General features: G+C 40.3%; 1 protein-coding gene across 1 annotated transcript in view; it reads right to left on the bottom strand.

Annotated features, from left to right (window-relative positions):
• Positions 1-1,115: 1,115 nt before the first annotated feature.
• LOC135531151 (adhesion G protein-coupled receptor E5-like) overlaps positions 1,116-12,838 on the bottom strand; it is a 27,156-nt gene continuing 15,433 nt past the window's right edge. Inside the window, exons 3-4 of the mRNA XM_064959268.1 lie at positions 8,353-8,474; positions 1,116-4,480 (exon numbers count right to left, since the gene is read on the bottom strand). Coding sequence (XP_064815340.1) covers positions 4,475-4,480; positions 8,353-8,474 — 128 coding nt within the window. The 3' untranslated portion in view covers positions 1,116-4,474. The remainder of the gene's footprint in view (positions 4,481-8,352; positions 8,475-12,838) is intronic.

The following is a 12,838-nucleotide window of genomic DNA, read 5'->3' as shown; positions in this document are numbered from 1 at the left end:
GGGTCACGTTCCAACTGGTTTAGGGTACGGGGTCACGTTCCAACTGGTTTAGGGTACGGGGTCACGTTCAAACTGGTTTAGGGTACGGTGTCACGTTCCAACTGGTTTAGGGTACGGGGTCACGTTCAAACTGGTTTAGGGTACGGGGTCACGTTCCAACTGGTTTAGGGTACAGGGTCACGTTCCAACTGGTTTAGGGTACGGGGTCACATTCAAACAGGTTTAGGGTACGGGGTCACGTTCAAACTGGTTTAGGGTACGGGTTCACGTTCCAACTGGTTTAGGGTACGGGGTCACGTTCCAACTGGTTTAGGGTACGGGGTCACGTTCCAACTGGTTTAGGGTACGGGGTCACGTTCCAACTGGTTTAGGGTACGGGGTCACGTTCCAACTGGTTCAGGGTATGGGGTCACGTTCCAACTGGTTTAGGGTACGGTCCCCGCTGTTCCATAAGGTGTATTTATTTTTTAATCAAACTTTACTGTTGGCGTGAGTTACTTGATGTGGAATAGAGTTCCATGTAGTCATGGCTCTATGTTGTACTGTGCTCCTCCCACAGTCTGTTCTGGACTTACAGCTCAGTCAGGCATCAGATTGCTGCTATATCACGTGATGGGTACAGCTGTGAGTTCAGGCAGATGTCTGGATTGGAATGTGGCCAAAAGACAGAGGTCGAGGGGTTAGAGGTCGGGGGAGAGGTCAGGGCAGGCATCAGGGGTCAGGGCTAGCATGGCCTCAGCTGTCTCATCTGTGCCGGGCGCAGTGTTGTTACTGTTGTTACTAAGCCCTGACAGACAGGTGTATCGACCAGGTGTGTTTGTGCACATGCCCAGAGGGCTGCGCACCGAGGGAACCCACACACACTCATCCTCATCTGTAGTGGACACACACACACGAGCTAAGCTGAGATACACGCATCACACACACATACATACACACACACGCACACACACACACATAAAAACACACACACACGGACACACAAACATGCCGTTCTCACCTATCAATCACACTTGCACAAACCAAACAGGGTATCCATTACAACCATTGCCGTGCTGATGTGACAACATAATATTATTTGCGTTGTCGTGGAAATTACCACCAGGGACTCAAAGTCAAACTTAAATGAATCATTCTTTATTATCAGCAAGCTGGAGAGGTTCCAACAAACTTCATGCATAGTTCACATCGGTCAGGAGCTCTGCCGGGACAGTCCCGTTAGTTCACTAATATACGGCTATCCACACAATTCATATAAGCATGATTTACATGATTCATTATGCAATGTTGGTTCCTGCAAGTGACTGACTGACTGATAACTAACAAGGGTTCTTCTTTCAAATCTGGGACCTTGAAACTGAGATACTCATTTTGGTTCCCAGAACAATGGGCGTACTGTCAATTGGTCTGAGGAGGAGGTCACAGTCACCTGAGTGAGAGGAGATGCTGTGTACAATTTAATGCTACCTCTTCAGACAGCAACATTTTCCCTCCTTGTATGACACCTTGATAACTATTGTTAAAATTGTTAAAATGGCTTTTAACACATCATTTTTCAAAATAAAAGCCTGAAACCAGACAAACTATTTACTGTATAACAAATTATTACCACTGCCAATATTCTTAATAGAAATGTCTAAGACAAATGTCAAATAGAATAACAACACACTGTTAAAACCATTTTTTCAAATACTCCCCTGTAACATTGACGACCTCACTGCAGAGTTACAGGGTCAGGTTACAGGGTCAGGTTTGGTAGAGGGCTAACCCTGAGGGAGAAATCCCGACCATACAGCAGAACCAATCTGGAGAGATTTGTTTTTTTGAAGCAAGACAAAAATAAAACAAACAAAACATCATACAACAAACAAAACAAAAACGCACAATACAAACAACAACCAAGAACAACAACCACTATGCACTTCTTCCCTTTTGACACATGACTCACATTGTGTTTTATGCATCCAAAACAACAACAACACTGCCGGTTAAGTAAAAAATAAACAAATCAGAATAACAAATACAATCAAATGACCTCGATAACTCCATAAGGAAATAATTGTATCCCATAAGGTAATTGAAGGAATTGTAATATGGACTGGAGACAGGATTCCCTCATTCAGGAGCAGCTCTCTCTCTCTCTCTTCTCCTCGTGGTCTGAATCACACATAGGACTATTGATAAAACATGTGTATGTGACCAATCTGATTTCATTTATAATCTTCTTACTAATTATCAGTGTTTACATTTTACATTTAAATCTCACCCAATGTCTCTAGCCTTTCTAGTGAGGGTGATTAGGCCTCACCAGAAAGTCAGAATAGAGGTCGGAGGTCATTCAACCCTAATAAGTGAGTGTTTATTTCCCCTTTCTATCCCTGTACTTCATAATCAATATTAAAAGACATTTCAAACATTTCAAAACATTTTGTGTACAAGGTTTATTACACTGGGGTTTTCAGTACAATTCTAGGGTAGGGGGCAGCATTCAGAATTTTGGATGAAAAGCCCATAATTAAACAGCCTGCTACTCCGGCCCAGAAGATATTATATGCATATAACTGGTGGATTTGGATAGAAAACACTCTAAAGTTTCCAAAAGTGTTAAAATTGTGTCTGTGAGTAAAACAGAACTGATTTGGCAGGCGAAAACCTGAGAAAAATCCATTCAGGAAGTAGTTTTGGGGAGGATTTTGTAGTTTTCTATTCAATGCCATTACAGTATCCATTGATTTAGGACTCAATTTGCAGATCCTATGCCTTCCACTAGATGTCAACAGTCTTTAGAAATTGTTTCAGGCTTGTATTCTTAGAAATGAGGGCGTAACACCAGTCTGAATGAGTGGACCCTACCGTGTCGCAGAGCTTTTTCATGCACAATCCCGAGAGAGTGCATTTCTTGTTTACCTTTTATATTGACAAAGTCATTGTCTGGTTGAAATATTATAGATCATTTAGGCCAAAAACAACATGAGGATTGAATATAAACATCTTTTGACATGTTTCTATGAACTTTACGGATACAATTTGGATTTTTTTTGTCTGCCTGTTTTGACCTCGTTTGAGCCTGTGGATTACTGAAGAAAACGTGCGCACAAAACGGAGGTTTTTGGATATAAAGAGACTTTATCGAACAAAAGGAACATTTATTGAGTAAATCTCCCTTAAAGATTAACTTCTTGTTAATCCAGCCGCTGTGTCAAATTTCAAAAAGGCTTTACGGTGAAAGAATACCATGGGATTATCTGAGGACAGCGCCCGTGTAAAAAAAAGCATACAATCATTTACCAGCCAAGTCGAGGAGTCACTAAAGTCAGAAATAGCGATGAAATTAATCACTTACCTTTGATGATCTTCATATGGTTGCACTCACAAGACTCCCAGTTACACTTATAATTAATCCTCAGGTTGTTAATTGTATTTATAATCAATTATATTTAAACCGGACAATACCGTTTTCAATAGAAAGGAAAAATAACAAAGATCGCTGTTGACATCTAGTGGAAGCTATAGGAACTGCAATCTGATTCCTAACCCTTTGGATTCTCTATTGGTATTGAGTTGAAAAACAGCCACATGAAAACAATTCCACTTCCTGGATGGATTTTTCTCAGGTTTTCACCTGCCATATCAGTTCTGTTATACTCATAGGCATAATATTTCAGCAGTTTTGGAAACTTTAGAGTGTTTTCTATCCAAATCTACTAATTATATGCATATCCTAAATTCTGGGCCTGAGTAACAGGCAATTTACTTTGGGCATGCATTTCATCAGGAGGTGAAAATACTACCCCTAGGTATCCTAGCGGCAGGTAGCCTAGTGGTTAGCATTGGGACAATAACCGAATGGTTGCTAGATCGAATCCCCGGAGCTGAAAGAAAATATACATGTTGTTCTGCCCCTGAACAAGGCAGTTAACCCACTGTTCCTAGGGCATCATTGTAAATAACATTTTGTTTTTAACTGACTTGTCTAGTCAAATAAAGTTTAAATTTAAATAAAAATCTATTAAAAAACAGCCGGATTCAGGTATCTTTATACTGTATATTACTACAGTCTCACTAACTGTTATCCTAAGTCAAATGCTTCAGCAAGTCTTTAAAAAGGAAATGTACACAATCTGTAATGGCTCTGTGATGTCAGACGCTGGAAGACGAGAAGTAAGTACAGGGAATGAATATTTAATGGATTAACAGACATGAAAAACAGGAAGAGCGTCTGGACAGGAGAAACAATACAACATCAATGCAGATACGAAAAATTAACTGGAGGGGGTGACAGATATAGGGTAGATAATCAATGACGTGATGGAGTCCAGGTGAGTCCGATGAAGCGCTGGGACGCGTAACGATGGTGAGAGGTGTGAGTAATGATGAGTCGCCTGGCAACCTCGAGCGTCAGAGAGGGGGAGCAGGCGCAGAAGTGACAAAATCATTGGTGAACTCATCAGAAAACTGGATATTGGACTTTCCATCAGTACTGGAAGAAAGAAAATAAACATATACTTAGTTTTCACTCTGCTACATCTTAATCAGTCCTAAAAGTCTTCATCTTAATCGAGCTTATTGCATCTTGGGCGGGACGTCTTGATAAAACCATGTGTAAACAGAATTATACTTTAGACACTTCAGATGATACCGTGTCCCATTAAACAGAATCATACTTCAGATGATACAGTGTCCCATTAAGCAGAATCATACTTCAGACACTTCAGATCATACCGTGTCCCATTAAGCAGAATAGGCACCTTCTAAAGTAAACAATCCCAGAGCTCCTTTCTTGGAATCAAATCATTTTGAACCTGTTGCATTGACATGCAGAACCAGTCCACAGATTGGACACACCTACTCATTCAAGGGTTTTTCTTTATTTTGACTATTTTCTACATTGCAAAATAAAAGTGAAGACATCAAAACTATGAAATAACACATATGGAATCATGTAGTAACTAAAAAGGTTTTAAACAAATCTAAATATATTTTATGTTTTAGATTCTTCAAAGTTGCCACCCTTTGCCTTGATAGCAGCTTTGCACACTCTTGACATTCTCTAAACCAGCTTCACCTCGAATGATTTTCCAAAAGTCTTGAAGGAGTTCCCACATATGCTGAGCACATGTTGGCTGCTTTTCCTTCACTATGCGGTCCAACTCATCCCAAGCAATGTAAATTGGGTTTGAGGTCAGGTGATTGTGGAGGCCAGGATGCAGCACTCTGTCACTTTCCTTCTTGGTCAAATAGCCCTTACACAGCCTGGTGGTGTGTTGGGTCATTGTCCTGTTGAAAAACAAACGATAGTCCCACTAAGTGCAAACCAGATTGGATGGCGTATCACTGCAGAATGCTGTGGTAGCCATGCTGGTTAAGTGTGCCTTGAATTCTAAATAAATCACAGACCGTGTCACCAGCAAAGCACCCCACACCATTACACCTCCTCCTCCATGCTTCACGGTGGGAACCACACATGCGGAGATCATCCGTTCACCTACTCTGTGTCTCACAACGACACAGCGGTTGGAACCAAAAAACTCAAATGTGGACTCATCAGACCAAAGGACAAATTTTCATCCGTTTAATGTCTATTGCTTGTGTTTCTTGGTGCAAGCAAATCTCTTCTTATTATTGGTTTCATTTAGTAGTGGTTTCTTTGCAGTAATTTGACCATGAAGGCCTGATTCATGCAGTCTCCTCATGAACTTATCCTCTGCAGCAGAGGTGACTCTGGGTCTTCCTTTCCCGTGGCTGTCCTCATGACAGACAGTTACTGTAATGAACGTATCCTCTGCAGCAGAGGTAACTCTGGGTCTTCCTTTCCTGTGGGCGGCTTTTGGGAAACTTTTGACTTGTACTGTCTACTCTTTCTGCCCCAAATGTCCCTTACAGCCTGTTTGAGTTCAGTGAGTTCTGTTCATTTTCACTGGCAGATCATCTATTTGTCCACAGGAAGCTTATCTTTAACCCAAACAACAGATGGCAGCCTCTAATATGATGAGTCTCAATTCCTCTTTTCCTCATGTCACCTTGTATTCAAAAACACTTCAAAATACTAAGACACCACGTTGTTAAAGTGCTATCTGAAAGTCACTAATAACATATTACATTAACAAATCTCTAGTAACTCAGTATAATATTTATACATTGTTACATCATCACATCTCTAGTAACCCATTATACTCTACATACATTGTTACATCATCACAATTCTAGTAACCCATTATACTCTACATACATTGTTACATCATCACAATTCTAGTAATCCATTATACTCTACATACATTGTTACATCATCACATCTCTAGTAACACATTATACTCTACATACATTGTTACATCGTCACATCTCTAGTAACACATTATACTCTACATACATTGTTACATCATCACATCTCTAGTAACCCATTATACTCTACATACATTGTTACATCATCACATCTCTAGTAACACATTATACTCTACATACATTGTTACATCATCATATCTCTAGTAACACATTATACTCTACATACATTGTTACATCATCACATCTCTAGTAACACATTATACTCTACATACATTGTTACATCATCATATCTCTAGTAACACATTATACTCTACATACATTGTTACATCATCACATCTCTAGTAACACATTATACTCTACATACATTGTTACATCATCACATCTCTAGTAACACATTATACTCTACATACATTGTTACATCATCATATCTCTAGTAACACATTATACTCTACATACATTGTTACATCATCACATCTCTAGTAACACATTATACTCTACATACATTGTTACATCATCACATCTCTAGTAACACATTATACTCTACATACATTGTTACATCATCATATCTCTAGTAACACATTATACTCTACATACATTGTTACATCGTCACATCTCTAGTAACACATTATACTCTACATACATTGTTCCATCGTCACATCTCTAGTAACACATTATACTCTACATACATTGTTACATCATCACATCTCTAGTAACACATTATACTCTACATACATTGTTACATCATCACATCTCTAGTAACACATTATACTCTACATACATTGTTACATCATCACATCTCTAGTAACACATTATACTCTACATACATTGTTACATCGTCACATCTCTAGTAATCCATTATACTCTACATACATTGTTCCATCGTCACATCTCTAGTAATCCATTATACTCTACATACATTGTTCCATCGTCACATCTCTAGTAATCCATTATACTCTACATACATTGTTATATCATCATATCTCTAGTAACACATTATACTCTACATACATTGTTACATCACATCTCTAGTAATCCATTATACTCCACATACATTGTTACATCATCACATCTCTAGTAACACATTATACTCTACATACATTGTTATATCATCACATCTCTAGTAATCCATTATACTCTACATACATTGTTCCATCATCACATCTCTAGTAATCCATTATACTCTACATACACTGTTACATCGTCACATCTCTAGTAACACATTATACTCTACATACATTGTTCCATCACATCTCTAGTAACACATTATACTCTACATACATTGTTCCATCGTCACATCTCTAGTACCTCAGTATAATATTCATACAGTATATTCGGTAATAGTAACTTCTCCTTTCATATCTTCACATCATGCAGCATCCCTATATAATGTTAAAAACTCAGCTCACAGAACTGGTTGGGGTATTCATTCATACACACACCTCTTTCACACTGAGTCTAGTTCCCTGGAAGCTCTCATTTACTCAGTACAAATAATATATCTTATTATTCAAAATTCAAAACTTCAGCTTATCAATTATTTTCCACATATCAATCTGTTAATATCCACATTTCAATCTCTTAATATCCAAATGTCAATCATCTTAACCTGTCATTTCAACTCTCACATCCACATTCACTTAACCCTGTTCCCCAACACACCCAGTAATCCCCCTGGTTACTCCTTATGCATCTTCAACCATTCTCTTGTCGTTACCTTCTTCTGTGGTTCCTCTACAGTCTCTATAGTCTCTTTAGTATCTTTAGTCCCTCAGTATCGATAGTCTCAATAGTCTATATAGACATAAATGCTTTAGTCTCTGTGGATGCCTTCGTAGCTATTGTCCCTATAGTCTCTATAGTATCTATTGTCACTAAGGCATCTTTAGTCTCTTAGAATCCGTATTCTCAATAGTCTATATAAACATAAATGCTATAGACTCTATGGACTCTATAAAATCTGCCCATAAATACATATGTACATTATGTAGTGATGTTTCCAACTAAATCAGTCAATCAATTAATCAATAAATCAAGACAAAACACACACACAATGATGCCATCTTGTGGACTCACTTGCACAGTGTGATTAGAGAATCTGAACCCAGGTTGACAACGGCAGTGGTAGCTCCCAATGGTGTTGAGGCAAATGGCGTTGCTGCCACAAAACTGAGGTGTATCTTGGCACTCATCGATGTCTGAAGAGAGAAGGGAATATATTGAAAGAGCAGTGATTCCCTCACCTCTCCAAGAGTAAATAACTCACCCCTCCTCCAGATATTCCCTAACCTCTCCTCCAGTGATTCCCTAACCCCTCCTCCAGTGATTCCCTGACTTCTCCTCCAGTTATTCCCTAACCTCTCCTCCATTGAATCACTAACCTCTCCCCCAGTGACTCCCTAACCCCTCCTCCAGTTATTCCCTAACCTCTCATCCAGTAAATCCCTAACCTCTCCTCCAGTTATTCCATAACCTCTCCTCCAGTGATTCCCTAACCTCTCCTCCAGTGATTCCCTAACCCCTCCTCGAGTGATTCCCTAACCCCTCCTCCAGTTATTCCCTAACCTCTCATCCAGTAAATCCCTAACCTCTACTCCAGTGACTCCCTAACCTCTCCTCCAGTGACTCCCTAACCTCTCATAACCTCTAATAGAATAATATCATTATCACCCCTCCCCACCTACACATAGAATCATATCATTATCACCCCCCTCCCCACCTACACATAGAATAATATCATTATCACCCCCCTCCCCACCTACACATAGAATAATATCATTATCACCCCTCTCCACCTACACATAGAATAATATCATTATCACCCCTCTCCACCTACACATAGAATAATATCATTATCAACCCCCTCTCCACCTACACATAGAATAATATCATTATCACCCCTCCCCACCTACACATAGAATCATATCATTATCACCCCCTCCCCACCTACACATAGAATAATATCATTATCACCCCCCTCCCCACCTACACATAGAATAATATCATTATCACACCCTCTCCACCTAAACATAGAATAATATCATTATCACCCCTCTCCACCTACACATAGAATAATATCATTATCAACCCCCTCTCCACCTACACATAGAATCATATCATTATCACCCCTCTCCCCACCTACACATAGAATAATATCATTATCAACCCCCTCCCCACCTACACATAGAATAATATCAGTATCACCCTTCTCCACCTACACATAGAATAATATCAGTATCACCCTTCTCCACCTACACATAGAATCATATCATTATCACCCCTCTCCACCTACACATAGAATAATATCAGTATCACCCTTCTCCACCTACACATAGAATCATATCATTATCACCCCTCTCCACCTACACATAGAATAATATCAGTATCACCCCTCCCCAACTACACATAGAATAATATCATTATCACCCCCCTCCCCACCTACACATAGAATAATATCATTATCACCCCTCTCCACCTACACATAGAATAATATCATTATCACCCCTCTCCACCTACACATAGAATAATATCATTATCAACCCCCTCTCCACCTACACATAGAATCATATCATTATCACCCCTCTCCCCACCTACACATAGAATAATATCATTATCAACCCCCTCCCCACCTACACATAGAATAATATCAGTATCACCCTTCTCCACCTACACATAGAATAATATCAGTATCACCCTTCTCCACCTACACATAGAATCATATCATTATCACCCCTCTCCACCTACACATAGAATAATATCAGTATCACCCTTCTCCACCTACACATAGAATCATATCATTATCACCCCTCTCCACCTACACATAGAATAATATCAGTATCACCCCTCCCCAACTACACATAGAATAATATCGTTATCACCCCCTCCCCACCTACACATAGAATAATATCAGTATCACCCCTCTCCACCTACACATAGAATAATATCATTATCCTCCCCTCCCCACCCACACATAGAATCATATCATTATCACCCCCCTTCCCACCGACACATAGAATAATATCATTATCCTCCCCTCCCCACCCACACATAGAATCATATCATTATCACCCCCCTCCCCACCGACACATAGAATCATATCATTATCACCCCCTCCCCACCCACACATAGAATAATATCATTATCACCCCCTCCCCACCTACACATAGAATAATATCATTATCCACCCCCCTCCCCTCCCCACCTACACATATAATAATATCATTATCCACCCCCCTCCCCACCTACACATAGAATAATATCATTATCCTCCCCTTCCCACCTACACATAGAATAATATCATTATCCTCCCCTCCCCACCCACACATATAATAATATCATTATCCCCCCTCCCCACCTACACATAGAATAATATCATTCTCCACCCCTCCCCACCTACACATAGAACAATATCATTATCCTCCCCTCCCCACCCACACATAGAATAATATCATTATCACCCCCCTCCCCACCGACACATAGAATAATATCATTATCCTCCACTCCCCACCCACACATAGAATAATATCATTATCACCCCCCTCCCCACCTACACATAGAATAATATCATTATCCTCCCCTCCCCACCTACACATAGAATAATATCATTATCCACCCCCCTCCCCACCGACACATAGAATAATATCATTATCCACCCCCCTCCCCACCGACACATAGAATAATATCATTATCCACCCCCTCCCCACCTACACATAGAATAATATCATTATCCTCCCCTCCCCACCTACACATAGAATAATATCATTATCCTCCACTCCCCACCCACACATAGAATAATATCATTATCACCCCCCTCCCCACCTACACATAGAATAATATCATTATCCTCCCCTCCCCACCTACACATAGAATAATATCATTATCCACCCCCTCCCCACCTACACATAGAATAATATCATTATCCTCACCTCCCCACCGACACATAGAATAATATCATTATCCTCCCCTCCCCACCGACACATAGAATAATATCATTATCCTCCCCTCCCCACCCACACATAGAATAATATCATTATCCCCCTCCCCACCCACACATAGAATAATATCATTATCCTCCCCTCCCCACCTACACATAGAATAATATCATTATCCTCCCCTCCCCTCCTACACATAGAATAATATCATTATCCTCCCCTCCCCACCTACACATAGAATAATATCATTATCCTCCCCTCCCCACCTACACATAGAATAATATCATTATCCCCCCTCCCCACCCACACATAGAATAATATCATTATCCTCCCCCTCCCCACCTACACATAGAATAATATCATTATCCTCCCCTCCCCACCTACACATAGAATAATATCATTATACTCCCCTCCCCACCTACACATAGAATAATATCATTATCACCCCCACCCCACCTACACATAGAATAATATCATTATCACCCCTCCCCACCTACACATAGAATAATATCATTATCACCCCTCCCCACCTACACATAGAATCATATCATTATCACCCCCCTCCCCACCTACACATAGAATAATATCAGTATCACCCCTCCCCACCTACACATAGAATCATATCATTATCACCCCTCCCCACCTACACATAGAATAATATAATTAGAACCCCTCCCCACCTACACATAGAATAATATCATTATCCACCCCTCCCCACCTACACATAGAATAATATCATTATCACCCCTCCCCACCTACACATAGAATAATATCATTATCACCCCTCCCCACCTACACATAGAATAATATCATTATCACCCCTCCCCACCTACACATAGAATCATATCATTATCACCCCCTCCCCACCTACACATAGAATAATATCAGTATCACCCCTCCCCACCTACACATAGAATCATATCATTATCACCCCCTCCCCACCTACACATAGAATAATATAATTAGAACCCCTCCCCACCTACACATAGAATAATATCATTATCACCCCTCCCCACCTACACATAGAATCATATCATTATCACCCCCTCCCCACCTACACATAGAATCATTTCATTATCACCCCCTCTCCACCTACACATAGAATCATATCATTATCACCCCCTCCCCACCTACACATAGCATCATATCATTATCACCCCCTCTCCACCTACACATAGAATAATATCATTATCACCCCTCCCCACCTACACATAGAATAATGTAATTATCCACCCCCCTCCCCACCTACACATAGAATAATATCATTATCCACCCCCCTCCCCACCTACACATAGAATAATATCATTATCCACCCCTCCCCACCTACACATAGAATAATATCATTATCCTCCCCACCTACACATAGAATAATATCATTATCCACCCCCCTCCCCACCTACACATAGAATAATATCATTATCCACCCCCTCCCCACCTACACATAGAATAATATCATTATCCTCCCCCACTCCCCACCTACACATAGAATGATATCATTATCCTCCCCCCTCCCCACCTACACATAGAATAATATCATTATCCTCCCCCCTCCCCACCTACACATAGAATGATATCATTATCCACCCCTCCCCACCTACACATAGAATCATATCATTATCACCCCCTCTCCA

This window comes from Oncorhynchus masou, chromosome 5 (genome assembly GCF_036934945.1).
Source record: "Oncorhynchus masou masou isolate Uvic2021 chromosome 5, UVic_Omas_1.1, whole genome shotgun sequence".
In the NCBI taxonomy this organism is placed as follows: domain Eukaryota; kingdom Metazoa; phylum Chordata; class Actinopteri; order Salmoniformes; family Salmonidae; genus Oncorhynchus; species Oncorhynchus masou.
The sequence above is the reverse complement of the archived record's forward strand: the minus strand, read 5'-3'. Positions and strand labels throughout refer to the sequence as shown.